The sequence below is a fragment of the Pantherophis guttatus genome, chromosome 3 (genome assembly GCF_059756535.1).
Source record: "Pantherophis guttatus breed Tessera chromosome 3, ASM5975653v1, whole genome shotgun sequence".
NCBI classification, from domain to species: Eukaryota; Metazoa; Chordata; class Lepidosauria; order Squamata; family Colubridae; genus Pantherophis; species Pantherophis guttatus.
Window position 1 is genome coordinate 5444964 of NC_142065.1, and position 26596 is coordinate 5471559.

At 46.1% G+C, this 26596-nt stretch overlaps 2 protein-coding genes across 3 annotated transcripts in view; one reads left to right on the forward strand and one right to left on the reverse strand.

Moving 5' to 3' along the window:
• The window catches only part of STMN3 (stathmin 3), a 46901-nt gene extending 23731 nt beyond the window's left edge, over window positions 1-23170 (reverse strand). Inside the window, exon 1 of the mRNA XM_087890981.1 lies at window positions 23047-23170. Within this exon, the coding sequence (XP_087747107.1) occupies window positions 23047-23065 (19 nt within the window). The 5' untranslated portion in view covers window positions 23066-23170. The remainder of the gene's footprint in view (window positions 1-23046) is intronic.
• The window catches only part of RTEL1 (regulator of telomere elongation helicase 1), a 207794-nt gene that overhangs the window by 40668 nt on the left and 140530 nt on the right, over window positions 1-26596 (forward strand). The gene's annotated exons all lie outside the window — the stretch shown is intronic.

The window sequence follows — 26596 nt, forward strand, 5'->3', positions numbered from 1 at the left end:
CCTCAGCCTTCTCTCTCTCAGGCTTGCCCCACAGAAATGTCTCCTATCCTGTCCCCTTCTCTCCCTCAGGCTTTCTACCCCTTCTCTCCATGAGGCTTGCCCCACAGAAGTCTCTCCTATCCTCTCCCCTTCTCTCCCTCAGGCTTTTTAGCCCCTTCTCTCCCTCAGGCTTGCCCCATCGAAGCCTCTCCTATCTATCCCCTTCTCTCCCTCAGGCTTTCTATCCCCTTCTTTCCCTCAGGCTTTCTAGCCCCTTTTCTCCTTGAGGCTTGCCCCATAAAAGCCCCTCTCCTTCTCTCCCTCAGCCTTCTCTCTCTCAGGCTTGCCCCACAGAAATGTCTCCTATCCTATCCCCTTCTCTCCCTCAGGCTTTCTACCCCTTCTCTCCCTCAGGCTTTCTAGCCCCTTCTCTCCCTCAGGCTTTCTAGCCCCTTCTCTCCCTCAGGCTTTCTAGCCCCTTCTCTCCCTCAGGCTTTCTAGCCCCTTCTCTCCTTGAGGCTTGCCCCATAGAAGCCTCTCTCCTTCTCTCCCTCAGCCTTGCCCCACAGAAATGTCTCCTATCCTCTCCCCTTCTCTCCCTCAGGCTTTCTACCCCTTCTCTCCATGAGGCTTGCCCCACAGAAGTCTCTCCTCTCTATCCCTCAGCCTTCTCTCTCTCAGGCTTGCCCCACAGAAATGTCTCCTATCCTCTCCCCTTTTCTCCCTCAGGCTTTTTAGCCCCTTCTCTCCCTCAGGCTTGCCCCACAGAAGCCTCTCCTCTCTATCCCCTTCTCTCCCTCAGGCTTGCCCCACAGAAGCCTGTCCTATGCTATCCCATTCTCTCCAGAGTTATTTTCATGTTGGGAGCAGGAGTAGAACATCTAACGAATTAGCATCAGAGCATGTTATAATAATATAGGAAATACTAATGCTCTTACGGTCATTTCGAAAAATCCTTTCTTCGTGAGCACCTAGAAGCCAAGAGGAACATATGTGGCAAATTTCAAGTTTGTAGGCTTTACAGTTCTGGAGATTTCGTGATTAATGCATGAGTGGTTTTCGTTTTTATATATATCGATAATAGAGTTGGAAGGGACCTTGGAGGTCTTGTAGTCCAACCCCTTTCTCAGGCAAAAAACCCTACACCACTTCAGACAAATGGTTGTCTAGTCTCCAACTTCCAGTGTTGGAGCATTATTAAATTAAAACATCATGTTAAATTTGGCTTTGAATGTTTGGCTCAATTCTACTTTATAAAAGATTTCTGGCTGTGCACCATTTTTTATCTTTTTTTTATCAATTCCATGCCTAGTACAAACCAGCATAAGAGTATTAGTTCCAAGAAAGAATTTGGAAAATCAGACATACTTTTTTTTAAAAAAAAATTGATTTATATGCCGCCCTTCTCTGGAGTCTCAGGGCGGCTTATAATGTGCTCAGCAATAGCCTTCATCCTTCGGTATATTTATACAAAGTCAGCTTATTGCCCCCACAACTGGGTCCTCAATTTACCTACCTTAGAAAGGATGGAAGGCTGAGTCAACCTTGAGCCTTGGCGAGATTCGAACCTGCAGTAATTGCGGGCAGCTGGTCTTAATAACAGGGTGCTTTAGACCACTGTACTACCAAGGCTCTTTTCAGTGTACTGTATGTAGGGTTTGGATCTACATTAGATGTCATTTTAAGAAAACTGATTCAGCTTTCCAGGTATAAAAATAAATAAAAATACCTACATCTCAGATCTACCTACCCCAACCTGGCACCTCTAATTTAATTAATAACAGTTTCCTCTATAGACAATTGCATATAATTAAAATGCAATAAAACATTATCATTAGAAGTCTGTATTTATTGTTGGAAATAATAGGGCTGCTTTCATCACACACAAAACCTGTTAAGGGATTACTCGATAGAACACAGGTAGTCCTCGATTTGCGACCACAATTGAGCCCAACATTTCTGTTATTAAGTGAGACAAGTGAGCTTTGCCCCCATTTTACAACCTGTCTTGCCACAGGTGATAAGTGAACCATCACTGTGTTAGTAACATGGTTGTTAAGTGAATCTGGCTTCCCCATGGACTTTGCTTGTCAGAAGGTCGCAAAAGAGCCTTGGTACTACAGTGGTTTAAAGCACCCTGTTATTAACACAGCTGCCTGCAATTTACTGCAGGTTCGAATCTCACCAGGCTCAAGGTTGACTCAGCCTTCCATCCTTTCAAAGGTAGGTGAAATGAGGACCCAGTTTGTGGGGGCAATAAGCTGACTTTGTATAAATATACAAAAGTATGAAGGCTATTGCTTAACGCATTGTAAGCCGCCCTGAGTCTCCGGAGAAGGGCGGCATATAAATCAAATAAAAAAAAAAAAAAAGGGGGGGGGGATCACGTGACCCCCAGGGACACTGCAAAGTCATAAATACGAGTCAGTTGCCAAACATCTGAATTTTGATCACGTGACCCCAGGGATGTTGCAACGACGATATGAAAAACAGGTCATAAGTCACTTTTTTTCGGTGCTGTTGTAACTTCGGATGGTCTCTAAATGAACTGTTGTATGATGAGGACTACTTGTGACCTATTTTGGGATCTGCTCAGTACAATTAACAATTACCTAGCCGACTGGACTGCACACCGTGAGTCAAATTGCGCACACCCATACATGCAAACCGCACAACATACATGTAGCCAAGTCAACATTAAGCATCCTTGGCATATTATACGCCCACAGCCAGTGGTGGGATTCAACCAGTTTGCCCCACTTTGGCCGAACCAGTTGTTAAATTGCTGGCTGGCCCTCTCCACCCTGCCTCCTCCAGAAGTCCCCCCCCTCCACGTGTCCTGTTTTGGCTCCCAGGTAAGTGCAGGGAGGCCTACTAGGCCCAAAATGGGGCATGGGGAGGTGGTGCCCCATTGAGTGCTGCCTGTCACACCCCCTGGCCACGCCCACCATGGCCACGCCCACCCAGCCAGTCATTAGGGCAGAGAACGAGTTTTTTTTTTTTTTTAATTTGATTTCTATGCCGCCCTTCTCCAGAGACTCAGGGCGGCTTACAATGCGTTAAGCAATAGCCTTCATCCTTTTGTATATTTATACAAAGTCAGCTTATTGCCCCCACAAACTGGGTCCTCAATTTACCTACCTCAGAAAGGATGGAAGGCTGAGTCAACCTTGAGCCTGGCGAGATTCGAACCTGCAGTAATTGCAGGCAGCTGGTCTTAATAACAGGGTGCTTTAGACCACTGTACTACCAAGGCTCATGAGTTGTTAAATTATTGAATCCCACCACTTCCCACAACTACCAAAGTTTTCTTTTTCTTTGAGTATTATTGGGTTTTAACAATTAATTCTTATCCAACTCTTGTGCATGACTGTGACCATTTACATATCATCACATTAATGTTCTATACTCTATATAATTTTACAAAATCTACTATTTCTTATTTCCCTTTTTTTCTATCCAACTATACCATTTCTCCCATATTACGTAAAAATCCGAATCCATCAGTCCTTTCAATTCCAATATCATTTTATCCATCTCGGCGCAATCTAATATCCTTCTAATTATTAAATCTTCGGAGGGAACTACCAAAGTTTTCAACCATCTTGGCTAAATGTTTGTACCACCACATCCCAAGGTGAAAAGCACAGAGAGAAAAGAATAAAGCAAAACCAGATTAACAATAATATCCCAGGGAACTTGCAGTGCTGCATCTCCCAGAGCCTTCCGCATTTCACCCATGACGTCATACAAGTGATAAAATGGTATAGATAGAGGTTTCCTGCCTGAGCAGGGGGTTGGACTTGAGGACCTCCAAGGTCCCTTCCAACTCTGTTATTCTGTTAAAGTCTAGCACTGGTATCAGAAAAAAATATTATAACCTTCCAACTCTGTTATTCTGTTATATCCTCTTATTCTGACCCTAGTCTCGGGATCTTTTTTCCCATTCATATTTATCAATAATATCCCAAAACGTAAAGATTCCATTTCTTCCAGATCAGCAGCAGAAGACAAAGGGCCCAGCTGTTGGGAGAAAACTAATGAGACGAGAGGGGTGTGCGCAGCTCCTGGCATTGGGGACCCTGTCGCTCCATCTCGGCGCCAGCGATCAGGAGCAATTAGCTGCTTCCTGACAACCGGCATCTCAAGGAAGGGAGGATCAGTTCTCGTGGCAGGGGGTGTATCAGAGAAAGCAACCGGGGAGGAAATCTGGAGACACCATTTCCCTGAACTTTCCTGGCTGTCCAGTGGGAATGTAATTGAGTGTTTGTCAGGGTTCCAACGGATGCCCTAATTAAATCACGAGCCTCGAGCCAAGCTTCAAAAGAAATCCAGTTATTTATTAGGAGCTTCATGTCAGCATGTTCCAAGTGAAGCCAACTCTGACCCACATAATTTACACCCCAATCATGACCCTGTTTCCCCCCTCCCCCCAGGGTGTGTCATCAGTCACATTCGCCAAGGGAACAGTTTCGCTGGTTGTAGAGATCACTCCCCTCCAGCCGCTATAGGTAACCCTGGGAGACAGCCTTGAGAGAGATATGTCTGGAATGTGCTTCTGTTTTTGGCTGCCATGCTGCTTCATCGGTTTCCCATCCTATGGCAACACGAGAGCAGGTCAGGGATGCTTTGTGAGTTGACAGTGTTCTTCTTGCAGCCATCTTTCATCCCACAAAAGTATCTCTCAAGAGATATCGACCTATCTCTTGCTCTTTATAGTAGTCCTCGAACTTACGACCACAACAGAGCACAAGATTTCTGTTCCTGAGCGAGACAATTATTAAGTGAGTTTTGCCCCATTGGAAGAGCTTTCTTGCCACCGTTGTTAAAGTGAGTCCCTGCAGTTGTCCAGTTAGTAGTTCAGTTATTAAAGTGAATCTGGCTTCCCCGTTGATTTTGCTTGTCGGAAGGTCGCAAAAGGGGGATCGCGTGAACCCCGGGACGCTGCAAATGTCATAAATATGAACCAGTGGACAAGCATCTGAATTTTGATAACGTGACTATGGGGATGCCGCAACAGTCGTAAGTATGAAAAACGGCCACAAGTCACTTTTTCCAGTGCCATTGTAACTTTGAACGGTCACTAAATGAATGGTTGTAAGTCGAGAACTATCTGTACGTATCCTCTTTGCAAGTGGCAGAAGTAGAGAAACATTCTTTCACTGAGAATGGTATTGGCCTATCCCATTTGTTCTGGGAGAAGGAGCATGTTGGAGACCCCATCATCCCTCAAGGAATTCTGGTTGGTGGGATTCAAGAGAAGGGCCTTTTCTGCAGTGGTCCCTTTCAGGCACGAAAGGCTCACTTAAGCTGATTTAATGCTATAGGCCTTACATGGGGATCTTCTCAACTAATGGTCAATACCTGGATACAGTTAGATAAAGAGTCAACAGTGTCAGCATTCTGATGCTGCCATAAAAAAGGAGGGGATGAGGCTTGACTTTTCACCTACTTATTTTCTCTGTAGATAATATCTCCTAGGAGATGGGATGGGAGGGGGGGACATTCCTGTGGGCTGAGGTCAGAAGCTGGGGAGACTGACTTGGAAGATGGCCAATGAGAAGATGAGAATTGGGGAACGGAAAGGGAAGGGTTTGGGGGTCAGAGGGTTAGTATCGGCTACGACGAAGTCGGGGCCAGATCTGTCATACTCAATAAATGGAATATTTCAGCAAAGATTAATTGTTTGGGAGTGCAATTTATTTGAGATGACATCGAAACCTGACAAACAGCTCTTGAATGGAGGTGGACTTAAGTCGCTTATGACTACGTAGGGATTCTAAGCTGATCCCTTTTTTCACTCCACCCCCAAGTTCTGCTGCTCCTTTTCCTACAGTCCCCGCCCTTTGAAGCCCCTTGCCACTGAAGGTGAGATCTACCCCTACCTTCTTGGCCTTCCGGAAGAATCTCAAAATCTGGCATTGCTAGTTGGCCAGGGGTTTTGATGGGAGCACTTTACAGCGGAGATGGCTGGTGGAGGAAGAGAGAAGGGCCAGCTCCCTATCGTTCAATTCCTAGTTTTATCTAATTCCTGTCAATGTTATTGTATTTGTGTGGGTTTTCTCATCTTTCTCTTTCTCTTTCTCTTTCTCTTTCTCTTTCTCTTTCTCTCTTTCTCTTTCTCTCTCTCTCTCTCTCTCTCTCTCTCTCTCTTTCTTTCTTTCTTTCTCTCTCCTTCCTTCCTTCCTTCCTTCCTTCCTTCCTTCCTTCCTTCCTTCCTTCCTTCCTTCCTTCCTTTTCTGCATTATAAACTGTCCAGAGTCACTTTGGCTAGTGAGATGGGCAGCATATATTTTAAATAAATAAATACATGTGTACATAAAAAGAAATAGTTGCTTTCACTCAAACATCACTTCCTACAGCAGATCATTTCGGGCTGCGATGCTTTTTGTGAATCAGGAAACTGAAGCCGGAGGAGCTGTCCTTTCAGCACCACGGCTCCCTGATTCAGCCATCCTCAGGCAAACCAGCTGTGTAAAAGGGATCGTGTGGGTGGGTGTGGTTGTTGAGCAAATATTTTTATAGGTATTGACCCATCCTGGCCTCTGAAGATCTGTTCCAAGCTTTTATTGCTACTCTGCTGGTTTGTGGCTTGTTGCTTGTTGCTTTACTGCTGATCTTTGATCTTCCTACAAGGCAGATGCAATCAGCCACTTACAACATCTCATTTTCAGTTTCTCAGGCTGGTTGTTGCAACTCCAGAGCACCCGAGGGCAGGACAAGAAGCAACGGATGGAAGCTAATCAAGGATAAGACCAACTTAGAACGAAGGAGAAATTTTCCGACAGAAAAAATTAACCAGTGAAACGATTTGCCTCCAGAAGAAGTTGTGGGTGCTCCAACCCTAGAGATTTTAAAGAAAAGATTGGACAACCATTTGTCTGAAATGGTTTGGGTTTTCTGCTTGAGCAGGGGGTTAGACTAGAAGACCTCCAGAGTCCCTTCCAATCCTGATATCAGGGGATCTTCTGTGTGAGTTGCTGATCAAGGAGCCGTAGCCCCTTTCTGATTGAGCTTGCTTCAACCAAGTTCCTGGAATTGAGCTGAATTACTGGTCGCTTCATGAAATGTCCTTTCTTAGCAGCATTGGTTAGCGGCACAGTGGTTAGAATGCAGTATTGCAGACTAACTCTGCCCACTGCCAGCAGTTCAATCCTTACCAGCTCAAGGTTGAGTCAGCCTTCCATCTTTCCAAGGTCGGTAAAATGAAGACCCAGATAGTTGGGAGTGATAGGCTGACTCTGTAAACCGCTTAGAGAGGGCTGTAAAGTACTGTGAAGCGGTATATAAATCTAAGCGCTATTGCATCCGTCTGTCCGCCCATCCATCCCATCCATCCATCCATCCATCCATCCATCCATCCATCTATCTATCTATCTATATCTATCTATTCTCTTTCCCTGAAAATAAGACATCCCCTCATAATAAGCCCAAGCAGGCTTCTGAGCGCATGTGCTTAAATAAACCCCCCTGAAAATAAGTCCTCCGTGAAAATAAGCCCTCCCCGAAAATATTTAAACGCATGCACAGCTGGTCCCCGCCATTTCCTCTGGTTAGGGTTAGGGAGACAGAGCTGGAAATCAGGTAAGATGGCAAGAGGAGCCCCGTCTTGCTTCACACGCTCCAAAATAATAAGACCTCCCCGAAAATAAGGCTAAGCACTTATTTCAGGGTTCAAAAAAAATATAAGACAGGGTCTTCTTTTCGGGGAAACATGGTATCTATCTATCTATCATCTATCAGAATGCAATATTGCAGGCTAACTCACTGCCCACTGCTAGCAGTTCGATCCTCACTGGCTCAAGGTCAACTCAGCCTTCCATCCTCCCGAGGTGGGTAAAATGAGGACCCAGATTCTTGGGGGCAAGAGGCTGACTCTGTAAACCGCTTAGAGAGGGCTGGAAAGCACTGTATATAAGTGGTATATAAATCTAAATGCTATTGCTATTGTGGAAGTGGTTTGCGGTTGCCTATTTTGAGACGGTTTTCCCCTCTGGTCCCTCGGTCTGTCTTGATAATCTTTCAGAGTTCTCCCATCCAAGTGCTAACCTTGCTGAGCTCATCCAAAATTGTTCAGCTGCTACTTCTACTGAGATGGCTCATCCCATTTACAGCTTGGTATGTCGATCTCATCCACAGTAATGGTTCCGTTTCTTGAAGGTTGCCAAAGCTCCCATTTTATAAATGGGAGGCAATCACTCTGGCACTCAATTCAGAATTTTCTCCTCCTCTCTCTTCACCCTGAGATGATCACCATTTCCTTAATTACATTGCTGTTCAATTAATCAGCTTGAAATAGAACAAGCTGAGGCAGACACATTTCTTTCTGAAATGGCATCGAAGTCCAGGCTTCCAAATTCCAGCCTGTGTGAGCTATGGGTAGTCCTCGACTTAAGGCCACAATTTGAGCCCGAGATTTCCATTGCTAAGCAAGACACTTGTTCAGTGGTCTATGGTGGCCCACTTAGTGACCAGGATGACTTATATAACCATAATTGCTGGGTGTTGTGACTCCGTTGCCTGAGCCTGGGCTATCGACAGATGCAGACTCTGAGAGTTGGCAAGGCCTCCCTCTCCAGGACCCTCCTCCCTGGCAATGCCTCCGGAGGACACCGAAGGCCAAACGATAGGCTCAGAGCCAAGCACGTCCCCGCAGCCACAGGTGGACAGCGATGAAGAAGATAAGTGCTGGCTGGACCCGCGACAGAGGCGCAGGGAGAAGCGTGCACAGCAGAGGGGAAGGCCTGGCAGAGATTAGCTGAGTCACTGGACCACACCCCACAGGGTATAAATGTGGGTGTGGTGGCCGGTTCAGTTTGTGACGAGCAAAAACTGGAAATACTCCATGATCTCTGCGTTACTGGACTTTGCCTGCTTTATCGGACTGCATTTGGATTAATCCTTGTAGTGTTGACACTCTGCCTGTTTTATCGGAATGCCTGCAGTCTAATCTTTGTTTTGTGTGAGTAAAGTCTGAATTGGCAGCTAGCCACTGGGTTGCTGCCAGCTTTATCTTCAAAGAGTTTTGTCGTGTGGCTTATTAACTCCGAGCCGTCTGTGGGGGGGGGGGGTACGGGGACAGAACACTGGGTTATTTACAGTTGTAAGTCAAGGACTACCCTGTTTCCCCCAAAATAAGGCATCCCCTGATAATAAGCCCAATTGGGTTTTTGAGTGCACGGCAATAAAGACAAGCGCTTATTTCAGGATTCAAAAAAATATAAGACAGGGCTTTATTTTCGGGGAAACACCGTACCTATATAGCAGACAAAACCCACTTTAGTTGATGGACATACGGTAGGCCTAAAATTAAACACAAATCACTTCAATACTTTAATGGCTCAAAGAATTCAGGAAATATTACAAGATTTCAAAGTAAAATTAAAATAAATTAAAATAAAACAGAGCTTGTGGGATTCTGAGCAAAGGCATCGAAATCTTGGTGTCTTCTGACAAGCCCAACAGATTTTAATTCTTTTAAGAATTGTGCATTTTATACCAATCTGCATCAAGGGGTTGTCTGTTGCGGCCAGCAGCAGTGTTTTAGACCGTGGGTTGTGTTATATTGCAGTCTCGCCTCCTTAAGAGGACATTGTGAAGTCAACTGCGTAAAAGCTGGTGCTCCAGAGGGCTCATTTCGGATCTCTATATGTACAGATTTATCAGAAAATCAATACACATTGAAAGGCAAGAGGACCAGCAGAGGGAAGAAATGGGAATAAATGGTAGCCCTTAATGAGGGAAAACCGGATGAACAATGCCAGCTCTAGAATGGGAAGCATCTCAATTGTTGCTTGAAGCAGCCTATACCACCGATCGATGGTTCATTTTTGGTTCAGATTGATAGATGCATAAAATCTTTCTAACCTTGCTATCGATTTTCCCTGTAAATCTTAGGACTTTGCTTTCTTGCTTAAAACTGGTTCACGTGGGACCAGCAGGTGGCTGGCTGGAACAAACCAGCAAAACAGTCAAACACTCACACGGAGGCCGAAGGGTGTGATGGGATGGCTAAATAGCTAAGGTAGGAGTGAGCAGCTGGCGGATTTCGTGCGTTGAGGAAACCCAGCTTTTGTCTTTGTGCGTTCTGTGCACTGGGCCGGTCAGTTTCCAGCTGTTTAATCTCCGCCTATATCCCTACAGCATCTTAGAATGTGCCTGCTGTGTTGCTGAAGCAACTGGATAAAAGAGAAAAATAAGAGAAATTGCTGTGATCTTCAGAGTTAAATAAGAAACACAGCTAATGCTATGACGTTAAAAGCCTCCCCAAGTTTCTAGCTCTGGTGAATTTGGAGGGAATTGAGAAACTCTGAATAATCACGGACCACATGTCAGAAACCTAAATGGATCTAAATTCCCAGCATTCAGGCATGCCATACAAATGTGACCTTAACAGTTCCTCATTAACTCCAGGTTAGTTCTGATCCCTAATTCCTGCCCCACTGTCCCTGTCTTGTTACCGCTGCTTCCTTCCATTCAATCTTTTCTAGCTGATTCCAAATCCTTGTTTTAAGGAAAGCTGGACAAATTATTGTGCAAAACAAGCAGAGATATTTTTGTTTCTTGTTACGACCCTGTAATCCCTTTTATTTGGAGTGGAGTCCAGGCGGCTGCATGGAGCTGAACGTTTACTGGCCGGCTACCCTCCCTGACACCTATGTGCAGTTCACAGCAGATATTTTCTCTTTGCACCCTGATAAGAGAAACATCTGTTGCTGCCTAGGATTGAACTCTCAACCTTCCGAGTGGGAGGTGAGCGTCTTTACCTCTGGGCCACCACACTGCTCATATGTCAATCTTGATTAACTCAAAATTAAGCAGGGGGTTGGACTAGAAGACCTCCAAGGTCCCGTCCAACTCTGTTATTCTGTTAAAATTTCTCTGGTGGGTCAGGGCATACGCTTCAGTTTGCTCCTTCAAGTCAGCTCCTGGGTGGCCCTGGCTGTTTGCTTTCCCCAGTTTGGGTGATTCTGTCTTCCTTGCTTCATTAAATTGGGTATGTCTAGTTTAATGAAAAGAAGGATAACAGAGTTGGAAGGGACCTTGGAGGTCTTCTAGTCCAACCCCCTGCCCAGGCAGGAAACCCTACACCACTTCAGACAAATGGTTATCCAACAACTTCTTAAAAATTTCCAGTGTTGGAGCATTCACAACCCCTGGAGTCAAGTTGTTCCAACTGATTAAGTGTTCTCACTGTCAGGAAATTTCTCCTCAGTTCTAAATTGCTTCTCTCCTTGATTCGTTTCCACCCATTGCTTCTTGTCCTGCCCTCAGGTGCTTTGGAGAAGAGCTTGACTCCAGTGGTGGGTTCCTCCCGGTTCTCCCTGTTCCTCCGAGCTGGTAGTGATGACGATACGACGTCACCGAACCGGTTCTGCCCCCCCTGCCCCACCCACCCACCCCCTGCGTTATTCTTACCTTTTATTTGGCCCCACCCCCAATCTATTGCTGCCTCCTGAGTCCCAGCTGATGGCTAGAGGGAAAAAAACTGTTTAAACTCTTGCCCCAGGGCTTCAAAGGGCCGCCCTACAGCTGATCAGTGTTAAAAGGAAACAAATGGGTAGACCAGTGCCTGCAAAAATAAATGGGTAGATCAGTACAGCTCTGCAAGCGGTTAAAATCCTGGTAGACCAGTACCTCTGCTAAATCCTAAATATTTGTCACATGACCATCAAGCCACGTCCACAAAATAAGCCACACACACCAAACCGGTAGTACAAAATTTTAGAACTCACCCCTGCTTGACTCCCTCTTCTTTATGGCAGCCCCTGAGATATTGGACCACTATTGCTATCATGTCTCCCCTAGTCCTTCTTTTCATTAAACTAGACATACCCAGTTCCTGCAACCGTTCTTCATATGTTTTAGCCTCCAGTCCCCTCATCATCTTTGCTGCTCTTCTCTGCACTCTTTCTAGAGTCTCCACATCTTTTTTACTTTGTGGCGACCAAACTGGATTCCAAGTGTGGCCTTACCAAGGCCTTATAAAGTGGTATTAACACTTCACGTGATCTTGATTCTATCCCTCTGTTGATATGTATCCCTGCACTGATATGTGTCTAATCTATCTCTGCATTGATATGTATAAATAATATAAAATAAAAAACATGAAAAGGAAAAAAAAGACAATTGCTAAAAGATCTACACTTTGGGTCTCTAGGAAATACTATTTCATTGCAGGGGTCGAACTCCAACCCCAAACCACAGTGCTGATATACAAAACACAGGCAGTTCTCGACTTAGGACCTCAATCGAGCCCACAATTTCCATTCCTAAGCGAGACAGTTGTTAAGTGAGTTCTGCCCCATTTTACGACCTCCTTGCCACCAACGTTAACTGAATCACTGCACTTGTTCAGTTACTAACACAGTTGTTCAGTGAATCTGGCTTCCCCTTTGATTTGGCTTGTCAAAAGGTCACAAAAGGGGATTGCATGACCTCAGCTTAGGACGCTGCCACCGTCATAAATAGGAACCAGTTGCCATTCCTCTTAATTTTGATCACGGGACGTACGACGAGAGTCGTAAGTTTGAAAAACGGTCTCAAGTCACTTTGTTCAGGGCCGTTCTTAACTTCGAACGGGTCACTAAACGAACTGTTCGTAAGTCAAGGATTACCAGTAGGTGTGTCAATCTCTCTGCTTCCTTTTTTTTTACTCTTTCCTTACAAAACTGCTTCACAAGCGTGTTTTTACTAACGTGGTACTCATTCTACCTGTGCAACATTACTGCAATCCTACATCCATCAAACTGCTGCAGTCTAAATCTGCTGACTTGGCATGTAGGTGACCCAGATTTAATATTGCCAGAGCCAGGAATGCAGGAATGGAAAAGCAAAACTCTTGAAAGATTTCCGCAAGAAGATTTCTGAAGCCAAAGGAGTTGCTTTCATTTCTTGTTGATGGGGTGCCTCTGGAACGCAAGGACGCCTTTTCCCCACACAGGCCCGCTTTTGATTTGAGAGAGGATGGCATTAGCAATAGCAATAGCTCTTAGACCAGGGGGTCTCCAACCTTGGCAACTTTAAGCCTGGCGGACTTCAACTCTGGGAGTTGAAGTCCGCCAGGCTTAAAGTTGCCAAGGTTGGAGACCCCTGTCTTAGAAGTACCGTATTTCCCCCAAAATAAGACCCTGTCTTATATTTTTTTGAACCCTGAAATAAGCGCTTGGCCTTATTGTCCTGCACTCAAAAGCCCGATTGGGTTTATTATCAGGGGATATCTTATTTTGAGGGGAAACAGGGTATCTACCGCTTCACAGGGCTTTCTAGTCCTCTCTGGTTATTTACAGAATCAGCATGTTGTCCCCAACAATCTGGGTCCTCGTTTTACCGACCTCGGAAGGACGGAAGGCTGAATCAGCCTTGAGCCTGGTAAGGATCGAACTGCTAGCAGTGGGCAGAGTTAGATGAATGGATGGATGGATGGATAGATGAACAGACAGCAGTGGTAGGTTTCAAATTTTTTTACTACCGGTTCTGTGGGTGTGGCTTGGTGGGCATGGCATGGCTTCGTGGGCGTGGCTTGGTGGGCATGCAGGGATACTGTAAAATCTCCATTCCTTCCCCAATCCAGGGGGAGGTTACTGCAAAATCCCCATTTCCTCCCGATCAGCTGGGACTCGGGAGGCAGAGAATAGATGGGGGCGGGGCCAGTCAGAATTTTTACTACCGGTTCTCCGAACTACTCAAAATTTCTGCTACCGGTTCTCCAGAACTGGTCAGAACCTGCTGAAACCCACCTCTGACGGACGGACAGACAGACAAGACGGATAGATGGATGATCGCTAACAATAGCAATAGCTCTTAGACGTATATACCGCTTCACAGTGCTTCACAGCCCTCTCTAAGCGGTTTACAGAGTCAGCCAATGGCCCCCAACAATCTGGGTCCTCAATTTACCAACCTCGGAAGGACGAAAGGCTGAGTCAACCTTGAGCCTGGTGAGCCTTGAACTGCTGGCAGTCGATGACTGTAGTTTTTGGTTTGTGGATGTTTCATTACCCAACTAGGTAATATCAGTGCTAGAAGGTTTGCGAGGAGGAGGAGGAGGACAGCAACAGCAATAGACTTATATACTGCTTCACAGTGCTTTTACAGACCTCTCTAAGAGGTTTACAGGATCAGCCTCTTGCCCCAAACAATCTGGGTCCTCGTTTTACCCACCAGAAGGATGGAAAACTGAGACGACCTTGATATTCATGCCCGTTAAAAAAAAAAACACGGGCAATCACAATATGCATGTATGTCCTGCAATGCTGAAGATCGGTAACAGCAGGAAATTCACTACAGAATATTTGCATCCATTAGGTTTAATCATTGCAGCACAGTTCCAAAAACAGCATTCCCTGCCAAAGAGCTTCTTTTTTAAACAGATCCATCCATGGGGACAGAATTGGAAAGTCTATACATGCTAAAGATTTCAATGCATTACTTATTACTTTGAGTCTAAACACACTGTATTTCAGGCCGATAGAGCAAGCAAAAGGGAAGTATAGCTAAGAGAACTAGAAAAGAGAGAGAGAAAAAGGAAGGGAGGGAGGGAGCAGATGGAAGGAATAAGAGAAAGGAAGGAAGGAAGGAAAGGGAGACAGGGAGGGAGGGAGGGAGGGAGGAAGGAAAGAGAGAAGGAAGGGAGGGGAGGGAGGGAGGAAGGAAAGAAGGAGACAGAAGAAGGAGAGGGAGAGTAGAAGGAAGGAAGGGGAGGGAGGGAGGGAAGGAAGGTAGGAAGGAAGGGGAAGGAATGAGGGAGGAAGAGAGGGGGAGGGGAGAAGGAAGGGAAGGAAGAAGAGGGTGGAAAGAAGGAAGCTGGAAGGAAGGAAGGGGAGGGAAGGAAGGAAGGAAGGAGACGGAGACAGGGCAGAAAGAAGGAAGGGGAGGGAGGTTAGGAAGAAAGGGAGGGGAAGAATGAGGGAGGAAGAGAGGGGGAGGGGGGAAGGAAGGGAAGGGAAGGAAGAAGAGGGGGGAAGGAAGGAAGCTGGAAGGAAGGAAGGAGAGAGAAGGAAGGAAGGGGAGGGAGGAAGGGTATTTTAACCTCTTGCAAGGTAGGCTGGACTGAAGATGTTTTTCCTAGGAGGTGGGAAGAGCAAAATGCCAATCGATGCAGTCCTTCCTTACCTCTGGCTTAATCTTGTTTCCAGAATAAGGCCAGGCAGGCACCCCTGCTGCCCTTGAACGGACAGCAGTGAAAGGAAAGGAAGGCAGAGCACATATTGGAGGTGAGACTTCTGGACTAAGCAGGGCTCATCCTTCAAGCTGGCTTCCATTTTGACTCTTGGCAAGCAGGAAGCCAATAACAGCCTGCTCAGATCTCAAACGCTCAACCCTGGAGCCTTGTTGTCGTCAACCTGGCGCTCTGGAGGAAGAAGTCCCCCGGGAACCTACCCAAATCCGATTTAGCGGAGGCCGGGGTGGCGGCAAGGAGGCGGGTGGGCGGGAGGGGAGGAGGAAGAGACTGCAGCAAGCAAGCGACAAGAGGTTTTTTTTGAGTAGGGGGAGAATTAGCCAATATAATTATCCTGCAAGGCAGCTCCTGGCCCTGGGCGTGTTTCCTATCTATCTATCTATCTATCTATCTATCTATCTATCTATCTATCTATCTATCTATCTATCTATCTATCTATCTATTATCTATCTGTCTATCTATATCTATCTATCTATTATCTATATCTATCTATCTATTATCTATCTATCTATCTATCTATCTATTATCTATATCTATCTATCTATCTATCTATTATCTATCTATCTATCTATTATCTATTATCTATCTATCTATCTATCTATCTATCTATCTATCTATCTATCTAGTCAAGCATATATAAGATAACAAGTAAAAGTGTAAACATAATTTGAATACATGAAAAGAGTGAGTAAAAAGGAATATTGGGCCATACATGCTTACATATACACATTGAATATATATATCCAAGGGCGGAAATGTAAAAAAACACAGAATACAGGTAAACCTCGATTTACGACCACGGTTGAGCCCAATATTTCCATTGCTAAGCGAGACAAATGCTAAAGGGAGTTTCGCCTCGTTTTATGACCTTTCTGTTAAGCAAGTTCATTGCGGTCGTTCAGTTAGTAACGTGGTTGTTAAGTGAACCTGGCTTCCCCCATTGACTTTGCTTGTCAAGGAGGTCGCAAAAGGGGATCATCGTGTGACCCCGGGACGCTGTAACCGTCGTAAGTACAAGTCAGTTTGCCATAGGTCTGAATTTTGATCACGTGACCACGGGGAGTGCTGCAAGTGGGAAAAACGGTTATAATTTACTTTTTTCAGTGCCGGTGTAACTTCGAATGGTCACTAAACAAACTGTTGTAAGATGAGGACTACCAGTACAGGGACAGAAAAGTAGGATATAAAAAAAAGGGCAGAGAAATAAAAATAAATTTAAAAAAAATGAAAAAAGGAGAATAAAAATAGGGACTTGAAGCAGTATCATAATGATAAAAAGGTTTGAAAGGGCTGGGAAAATATATATATATGATACTTTGGCCTGGATCAGGAGATGGATAAAAAGAAAAAAAATCCTTTTCTGGTAATTCTGCAAAGCATGCGAGTCTTACTCCACAAACTAAACTAGATGAGCTCCATTTCCTACTTCTATATAACCTTGTAAAGTAATCAAGGCCCCTATTAAAATAAGTGAGCCTTCAAAATCCATCAGAGAGGAGGAGGAGGAGGAGGAAGAGGAAGAGAAGGAGGAGGCGTTAAAACTCTTGAAGGATCCTAAGTGATGTGCCACCATGACTATGGAATACAGATGGTCCTCCACTTACAGTGGTGAACATTCAAAGTTTATTTATTTATTTATTTATTATATTTCTATACCGCCTTTCTCCCGTAGGACTCAAGGCAGTGTACAGGCAGTGTACAGTCAAGAAAAATATAGATACACAAACATCATAAAATCGCTAATTAAAATTATTATTATAACATATAAAGTTATGATGGCACTGAAAAAAAAGGGACTTAGGACCGTTTTCCACACTTATGACCATTGTAGCCATCCCCAGGATCACACAATCACGCTTGGCAACTGACTCATATTTATGACGGTTGCAGCGTCCCGGGGTCATGCGATCCCTTCTTGCAACCTTCTGACAAGGAAAGTCGATGGGGGAAGCCAGATTCACTTAACAACCGGGGTACTAACTTAACAACTGCAGCGAGTCACTTAACAAATGCGGCGAGAAAAGTCATAAAATGGGGCAAAACTCATTTAACAAATATATCGTAAATTTTGGGCTCAAATGTAGTCGAAAGTTGAAGGACTACCTTTATTAAACTGTGGGGAGTGAAAATGAACCAATCAGTTTATTTGTTTTTATCCCGCTTTTATCACTTTATAAAGTAACTCAACACAGCAAGATCCCTAACACTCCTTCCTCCTTCTATTTTCCCCACAACAGCAACCTAGTGCAGTAGGTCAGGCTCAGAGAGAGTGGCTGATCCAAAGTCCCCCCAACCAGCTTTCACGCCAAAGGCGGTGTAGGAGATAACCAGGCTGAGTCCAAGGGGGGGAGAGTCAAATGTGTCATAAGTCACGAGTCCCTGCATGCCCACAAGAGATCTAAGGTCCAGCCTACCTGGAATGCCTTTCTGGTCTCCTACAGTATGTCCTTTGACCACTAGTTGGTCAGATTGCGGGAATCTCCTGATTTGCCCAGCGCTTGGCAGGCGGGACTGGAATTCACTGTCACCCAGTCACCCAGCTGGCTTTCATGCCTAGGGCGGGACTAGAACTCACTGTCTTCTGCTGATTGGCCCAAAGTCACACACTTGGCTTCCATACCTAAGGCAGTACTAGAACTCACTGTCTGCTGATTGGCCCAAAGTCATGCAGTTGGCTTTCATGCCTAAGGCGGGACTAGAACTCACTGTCTTCTGCTGATTGGCCCAAAGTCACCCAGATAGCTTTCATGCCTAAGGCGGGACTAGAACTCACTGTCTTCTGCTGATTGGCCCAAAGTTACCCAGATAGCTTTCATGCCTAAGGCGGGACTAGAACTCACTGTCTTCTGCTGATTGGCCCAAAGTCACACACTTGGTTTCCATGCCTAAGGCGGGACTAGAACTCACTGTCTTCTGCTGATTGGCCCAAAGTCACACACTTGGCTTCCATACCTAAGACAGTAGTAGAACTCACTGTCTGCTGATTGGCCCAAAGTCATGCAATTGGCTTCCATACCTAAGGCGGGACTAGAACTCACTGTGTTCTGCTGATTGGCCCAAAGTCACACACTTGGCTTCCATACCTGAGACAGTAGTAGAATTCACTGTCTGCTGATTGGCCCAAAGTCATGCAGTTGGCTTTCATGCCTAAGGCGGGACTAGAACTCACGGTCTTCTGCTGATTGGCCCAAAGTCACCTAGCTGGCTTCCATGCCTAAAGTTGGACTAGAACTCACTGTCTCCTAGTGATTGGCTCAAAGTCACCCAGCTGGCTTTCATGCCTAAGGTGAGATTAGAATTTACAGTTTCTTGGTTTCCAGACTGGCTCTTTGACCACTGAACTAAACTGTCTCTCGGATAGTTATTTATTTATACGCCAGGCTTATACGCCACTCCTATAAAAGCCAAATCTGCAGCTTCCATTATCTATTGCCTCGCCCGCCATGCTGAAAAATCCTCCATGGGAATTAACCCTCCTGCACTTTTCCGTTTTGCAAAGAAACGATGGGAGCCAAAGAATTTACAAATGCAGACCTGCCAATTTGTGCAAACGGTTAGCTGTGTAGTTGCTTGGAACTCTCTTAGGTGCTCATGCAGATTCAGAGCCTCCTTTGTCTCTGAGGTCTACAGGCAAGTATCTGACTGTCGAAAGAAATGGGGGGGGGGCTTTGTGATAAAAAAGGAAAGAAATCCAGATGTCTAGGATAAGCATCTCTTCTGTCCGACAGCTCACCTAAGGATCAAACACAACTTCTGGAGGAGGGAATGAATGGATTGGCAATATTTGTGCGCGAGGGTTTTTTCCCTCACTAGAAGCACAAATGGCCAGGCTCAAGTTATCATATTTTGGGCAGGTTATGTAAAGGCCCAGCTTCTGGTAAAACTGATGCAGCCTTAGTAGTACAGTGGTCTAAGGCACCCTGTTATTAAGCTGGTTATTAAGACCAGATGCCTGCAATTACTGCAGGTTCGAATCTCGCCAAGGCTCAAGGTTGACTCAGCCTTCCATCCTTTCTAAGGTAGGTAAAATGAGGACCCAGATTGTGGGGGCAATAAGCTGACTTTGTATAAATATACAAAAATATGAAGGCTATTGCTTAGCGCATTGTAAGCCTCCCTGAGTCTCTATTTTGGGGGAAACACGATAGTATAGGAGGAACAAAAGAGAAGAAGCTGGAATCAGTTACTTGGTGATAGAAGTAAGTTTGGAAGATCTGAAACGCTAAATTAGGGACAGATCGCCGCAGAGAAGATCTGTCCATATGGTTGCTAAGAATCCCCACAGATCCGATGGCTCATATTCAACCAACCTGAAGTTCCATGCCGATTCTCAGCCCTAAAGTCTTCCCATCCTGCCTCTTCTCCCCTTCTCTCTTCTAATCCGCCGTATCCAACTAGATGCAGGTTTTTGCGTTCTTGACATAAAGATACGAGAAGGGGAAAATAATAATAATGCAAGCCTTTGTTGGATTCGCACGCGGGGCCTGAAAACGAGATCCGTGGTTCAACGTTGAAAAAGAAGACTTTGGTTTTCAAAATTTACCATGGCCCCGCCTTCCTTCTCTTAAATCTCTCGGTTGAAAATGTAGGGTATCTCCGAATAAAACAGAATTGCAGCTGTTATTATTTCACTCCGCAGATCAAGAAATAAACCTGCCCTTTTCGAGTGGGAGAGGAAAACTCACATTTTTTTTCCCCCTTCCCACGCAACCTTCTGCCGACGATGCTTTGTTTTCTACATCTGCCGTTCTCGAATAACGTTAGAAAATATGAACATCTCTTATCAGATTTCAAAAAGGACGTGGAGGTTAACTAGGTCTCCAGTTCATGTCTTACGATCAAGGTGTGGTCGAGAAAAATCTCCTCCGACAATGTGCATAAAACTATAAAAAAAATAATCGTTTAAAACATAATAAATGGATTAAAAAGAAAACAAGAGGTGAATAAACTCAAGGGGCAGTCTTGATGGGCCCCTGAGTCTTTTTCTGCCGTGTCAATTTTCTATGTTTCCTCCTACAGGCGAAGATATTGAGGAGGGGGGAGTCACGTTTTCTCCCCCACCCTCACAGTCTCCTGCTACACCCCTCCCACAAATGCCATCGTGGCTGAACAAATCCAATTATTGGTGGATTGATTTTATTTTATTTATTAAATTTATATGCCACTCATCACTTGTGCCCCGATCTCTGGGCAGCTTCTAAAGAGGACAAGAAGATTTTTATTTTTTTTAAAAGAGAGATAATACAAAATTGACAAAGAAACGCCAGTTGACACTGGAGCTACCAGTTCCTGCTTCAGGCTCCAAGGTCTCCTTAGTGATGGGCTGGTAGCGTCTCCCACCACCCAGCTACGGGGGTGGGGGTGGGGGTTGCAAGCGTGGCTGCGGATTTTGTGTAGCCTCTTCGGGGAGGATGTTGGAGAAGGCGTGGCTGGTTGGGGTAGTAGGAATATTTGCTTGCCAGGTTCTCGCCTGGGTGGGTGCAACGGTTTGGCTTGGCTGGGCATCAACTGCAGCTGAGCTTCCACTGCTGGTGGCTCCTCGGCTTGCTAAACGGGGAAGGGACCCGGAATCGCTCAAGGAAGCAAGTGAAAAGATACTGAACGGGCCCAGAGGAAAAAAAAGATACGCTTGGTTTTTGTTTCAGCTGCAGACATGGTTTGCTCCTTTTACCCGATAGGTTTCTTGAGATGTTCCCTCCCGTTAGCATCTTCCTGCTTTTAAGGGGCAGGAGAAAACTGGGAAGAAAACAGGTCTTTTATTCACGCGGGGATCAAATCCATCCATCCATCCATCCATCCATCCATCCATCCGTCTCAGCTCGTCGGATTCCACCTTCCTGCAGAAGGGTGGGGTGGTGATGGGGCCGATAGGGAGGGCTGGGCTTTGTCTTCGGCTAATCTCTTCCATCTTCGGCACCTTCTGGTTGTTTTTTGTTTTAACGGCAGTAGTCCCGTTAACCTTGCAAGCTCTGGGTTTCCTTTTTCTAGCTTCCCCCCCCCATCCAATAATTGCATCCGCTAATCCAGTTTTGAGAAGGAAGAAGAAGAAGATGGGTACCAGTTCTCCAAGGCAAACCTGGCAGCTGTAAGAACCCCTTTGTCATTGTCAGGAAATTGAAATATCTTGCTGGCGGGGGAGTGAGTGGGTGGGGGGAGAGAAGCAGATTGTTTCCAAGCACCATATGGGGAATGCACCTGGTGCTCCCCTCCCCTCTCTTCCTCCCCCCCCCTCCTCCCTTTCACAGAAGCTCCAGGATCTTCCACTCCCAAGGCAGAGGAAGCTGGGCCCAGTCCTTGGCTTCATCTATAGGCCGTTTCTGCACGAAAGTCACAAGAGGTGGGGCTGTTGCCCCAGCCGCCGCGCCCCCCCCCCCCCCGTTTCCACCTCTGCCTGTCTCCTCCAGCCAGCTGCAATGAACGTGGGTTTTCTGACATGGGGGAGGGGGCACGGCTCCTTTTCCGAAGGCATCTCCTGGTTCCAGCTGCCTCCGAGCATCCTTAAGCAGAGAGCAAGACTCTCTGCCAGGGCATTTTGAGAAGGTGCGAGCTCACCAGTGCTGCGTACACACCCCATAGCCACAGCACCTTCCTGCCAGCCAGTTTGTGCATTTTTGCACATTGCCTTCCCTTCTCACTGACCATGCCTAGCAGTTGGCTCCTGGGAATCTTTCTGGGGTGTTCTCTCTCTCTCTCTCTCCCTCTCTCTCCCTCTCTCTCTCTCTCTCTCTCTCTCCCTCTCTCTCTCTCTCTCTCTCTCCATCTCCCTCTCCCTCCCCCATCTCTCTCTCCATCTCTCCCTCCCTCCCTCTCCCTCTCTCCCTCTCTCTTTAGAAGAGGACAAATGATGGAAGGTGATTTGCGCTTTCCATTTCTAAAACTCTCAGAAACAGAAACAGAGAAAACCCGACGGCGGAAAAAAACCTAGCGGGACATCGAGTCTGCCCTTCTGAGGTTTTTTTTTTTTTTTAATTATGTTTTTAAAAAAAATATTTTTTTTTTGGTCGGATGACGGACATGCTGTTTGTCCCAAGGATGTTTTTAAAGGAGACTTTTTTTTTTTTTCCCCAACACGGCACAGCTCTTAAAAAAATAAATAAAAATCTTTGCAAACCTTCCTTGGCTTAGATTTGCCCAAACGGGTCCGATTGTACTAGCCACACACCATCCATCCGCTTTAAAAAATAAAATAAAATAAAGATGGAAGACGTAACCCAAGACACGTTTAGGATCGGAGAGCAGGCGCAGGCATAGAAACCCCTTAAGAACAGGACCCCCCCGCATGTCTCTCTGCCCCCCCTGCCCCACCTCCCACCCCATCCCCATCCAGGCCTTCTTCTCTGGGAAGGGAAAGGGGGTGCAGCTCTGCAGTGGTTATCACAGCCCCTGCGGGGAAAAGATTGTTGGGGCGCAAGTGTTGGCTCTCCTTCAGCATCATAGAGGGACCACTCCCTCCTAGAAAGCTTGCAGCTCTCCCCCCTCTGATACGGCTAAGCCAAACGTCTTTTTGCAAATTAAAAAAATAAAAAAATCACATTTGGGGACCATTTCCAGTTGGTAACAGAAATCTCTCATCATCATGCCATGGTCGCAGGCAAATCTACCTTATCCTCAGCCCATCCAGGCAACCTGGACACCCCAAAAAGCAAAATAAAGAATAAGAATTAAAAGACGACGATGCTTGGCTTTATGGAGAGAGCTTTGCCAGGGGAAGAAAACCCCCTCTATCACAACCCCAAGCTCGGAAAGGGGAAGGGCGAATTGCCTCCAATCTTGCAAAAAGGAAATAAAAATACTGCCCTGGAAGGAGACGGCTGCAGAGAAAGCCAAAAGAAGAAGAAGAAGAAGAAAAGAAAAAAAAAGGGAAGCCATCCCTGGTTTTACGGTACCTGAAACGGTGCTGGCCATGGTGGGGATGGTGAGATGGGCGGTGGAAGGACGGCTGCAGAATGCAGAGGAGGAAGAGAAGGAGCAGGCTGCCTTGTGCTGCCGGAGTACTGCAATGCTGTGGAAGGAAGGGGAGCTGTGACTCAGCTGGAGGGGGGCTGTGGCTCTCCGAGGAGGGAGGAGAAAGAGGGGGACGCCTGTGCGAAGGGGAGGGAGGGAGGGAGGGAAGGAGGCTACAAGGAAAAGAAAGGAAGAAAAGACACAAGGGTGGCCACATCGGAAGACCCAACTGGCTAGCGAGACTTGGCTTTGGAGAGCCAAAGCTTTCCAGTTTCTTAGGGGTGGGGGAAGATGTCGAGGCTCTGGATAAATGGGGCGAGGAGGAGAGACACACCCAAATATTGGAGATTCCCCCAATGCAGCCCTTCTCTGGTTCAGCACCGATAAGAAAGGGACCAGCTACCCATCGGTTGTTCTTGAAGGCTAAAACATACCGGTTGCAGGAACTGGGTAGGTCTAGTTTAATGAAAAGAAGGACTAGGGGAGACATGATAGCAGTCTTCTAATATTTGAGGGGCTGCCACAAAGAAGAGGGGTGTGTGTGTGAACCTCTTCTCCAAAGCACCTGAAGGCAGGACAAGAAGCAACTGATAGAAACTAATCAAGGAGAGAAGCAACTTAGAACTAAGGAGACATTTCCTGATAGGGAGAACAAATTAACCGGTGGAACGACTTGCCTCCAGAACTTGTGAATGCTCCAACCCTGGAAGTTTTCAAGAAGAGATTGGAAAGCTATTTGTCTGGAATAGGGTCTCCCGTTTGAGCAGAGGGTAGACTAGAAGACCTCCAAGGTCCCTTCCAACTCTGTTATTCAGTGGAATGGCTTTGTCTCCAGACGCTGTGCGTGCCTCATCCCTGGAGCTTTTTAAGAAGAGACTTGACACAGCCATTTGTCTGAAATGGTATAAGGCAGTGATGGCTCACCTTTTTGCCGTCGCGTGCCAAAAGTGGGGGAGACTGTGGGAGGGTTGCGTGCGTGCGTGCCCATACTGATAATTCAATGCGCCCCGCCCTCCTGTGTATGCATGCGTGACCCCCCCATGCTCCCCCTGCTTTTGGCACACGATGGCCCGGTGGGCCCGATAGGCCTCCTTTTTGCCCTCCCCAGGCTCCAGAGGCTTTCTAGGAGCCTGGGGAGGGTGAAAACAGCCTCCCCCACCCGGAGGCCCTCTGGCGGCTGGAAATGGCTCATTTCCCGACTTCCGGTGGGCCCAAAAGGCCCAAAAATCAGCTGGCTGGCATGCATGCTGGAGCTGAACTAGGGCAACGCTCGCATGCCCACAGATATGGCTCCATGTGCCATAGGTTTGCCATCACGGGTATAGGGTCTCCTGCTTGAGCAGGGGGTTGGACTAGAAGACCTCCGAGGTCCCTTCCAACTCTTGTTATTCTCTGTTCTTCTTCATCTTCTTGGGGAGTTGGAAATCGCATAGAGAAAAAAGGCAGGAGGGAATGACTTTCCCCAAAACCGCCACCGGAAAGGTTTCGCTGAAGGCCTTGGGAGGTGGACGGAGAATTGGCTTAACGTGGCCAGAAAATGTGAGCTGTTGGATTCCCCTTGGCTGAGCTTTGTATTGAAAAGCTCCGAACAGATGCCAAAACGATTTAGCTCACGTTTTTAGGTTTTGCAGCTGGACTTCTAGATAGAGAAATTTGTGGTTCGGTCGCTAAATCGTATCCGACTCTTTGCAACCCTCTGTTTCCCACCGTCTCCTGGAGTTTGTCCAAATTCATTTTCGTTGAGTCAATGACACTATCTAAACATCTCATCCTCTGCTGTCCCCTTCTCCTTTCGCTTTCCGTCTTCCCCAGCATCGGGGGCTTCTCCAAGGAGTCCTCTCCAGGGGTGGGATTCAAAAATTTAGCAACTGGTTCTCTACCTGGTTGCTGGGTGGGTGTGGCCATGGTGGGCGTGGCCTAGTCGGCCTCCTGCACCACGGCGGGGGGACGGACCTTTTCGTCCTCCCCAAGCTCTGGAGGCCCTCCAGAGGCCAGAAATGGCTCCGTTTCCGGACTTCCGGAACTTCCAGGAGGCCCGTTTTTCGCCCTCTCAGAGTCTATGGGTGGGCGCTGTACTTACCTGGCATCCAAAACAGGCTGTGTGGAGACACCTGGGAGGGGAGGGGAGGGGAGGGGAGGGGTAGGCGGGGCCAGCTAGTCCTGGCAACTACCGGTTTGGCGAACCAGATGTAAAATTAGCATCCGATTCTCCCGAACCGGTTCGAATTAGCTGAACCTCACCTCTCTCTTCTCATTTTCGGCCAAAGTATTTGAGCTTCAGTTTCAGGATCTGCCCTTCTATATGACAGTCAGGGTTGATTTTTAACCTTTAATTGGGAGGCGCTGAGAGTGGGCTGAAAGATGGGCAGGTATAAAAAAAACTTGAAATAAATTAAAATGGCCATTTAGATAACATTCAATTCCCTTCCTTTTTTTTTTTTTCTCTCTCTCTCTCTCTACCTCTCCCTTGCTCGTTTGAGCCCTTTAAAAAATAAGGAGTCTTTTTAAAGGGCTCCTATAAAACGGTGTGTTTTTATTTCTGTTTTATTGATCTGCAGTTTTGCTGAGCCTTCCGATTTTTCTTTTCACTCTCTTCTAAATTTCTATTAACTTTTTAAGAATTCAGATCATTTTGCAAATCATCCTGACATAGTACAGGTAGTCCTCGACTTACAGCGGTTCATTTTAGTGACTATTCAAAGTTACATCATCACTGAAAAATGCGACTGATGACCGTTTTTCAGACTTACGACCGTTGCAGCATCCCCATGGTCACATGGCCAAAATTCAGACAGTTAGCAACCTACTCATATTTATGACGGTTGCAGTGTGATCCTCTTTTGCGACCTTCTGACAAGCAAAGTTAATGGGGAAACCAGATTCGTGTGACTAACGATAAATGAGATATTTGTTAAGTGAATTTTGTCCCTTTTTTTTTTTTTTATTTGATTTATATGCCGCCCTTCTCCGGAGACTCAGGGTGGCTTACAGTGTGTTAAGCAATAGCCTTTGTACTTTTGTATATTTTTACAAAGTCACCTTATTGCCCCCACAAACTGGGTCCTCAATTTACCTACCTTAGAAAGGATGGAAGGCTGAGTCAACCTTGAGCCTGGCGAGATTCGAACTTACTTTAATTGCAGACAGCTGGAGTTTAATTACAATGCATTAGTCTGCTGAGCTATCCAGGCTCGTAGCTATGCAGTTGTAAACTGTGGCAAGAAAGGTCGTAAAATGGGACAAAATTCACTTAACAAATATCTCATTTAGCAACTTAAATCCTGGGCTCAACTGCGGTCATAAATCGAGAACTACCTGCACCTTCATTAAAAAAAAAACAACCCTACAATTGCTAGGCCTGTTATCATTTTGGGGTTGCTCAGGATTTATATAATGTCTTTGCAGTGATTCAAAGCACTTCCGATGCACCTTCTCCGTTACCTTTACAACAACCCTGTGAGGAAGACATTCCATTATTGCAGATGGCCTTTG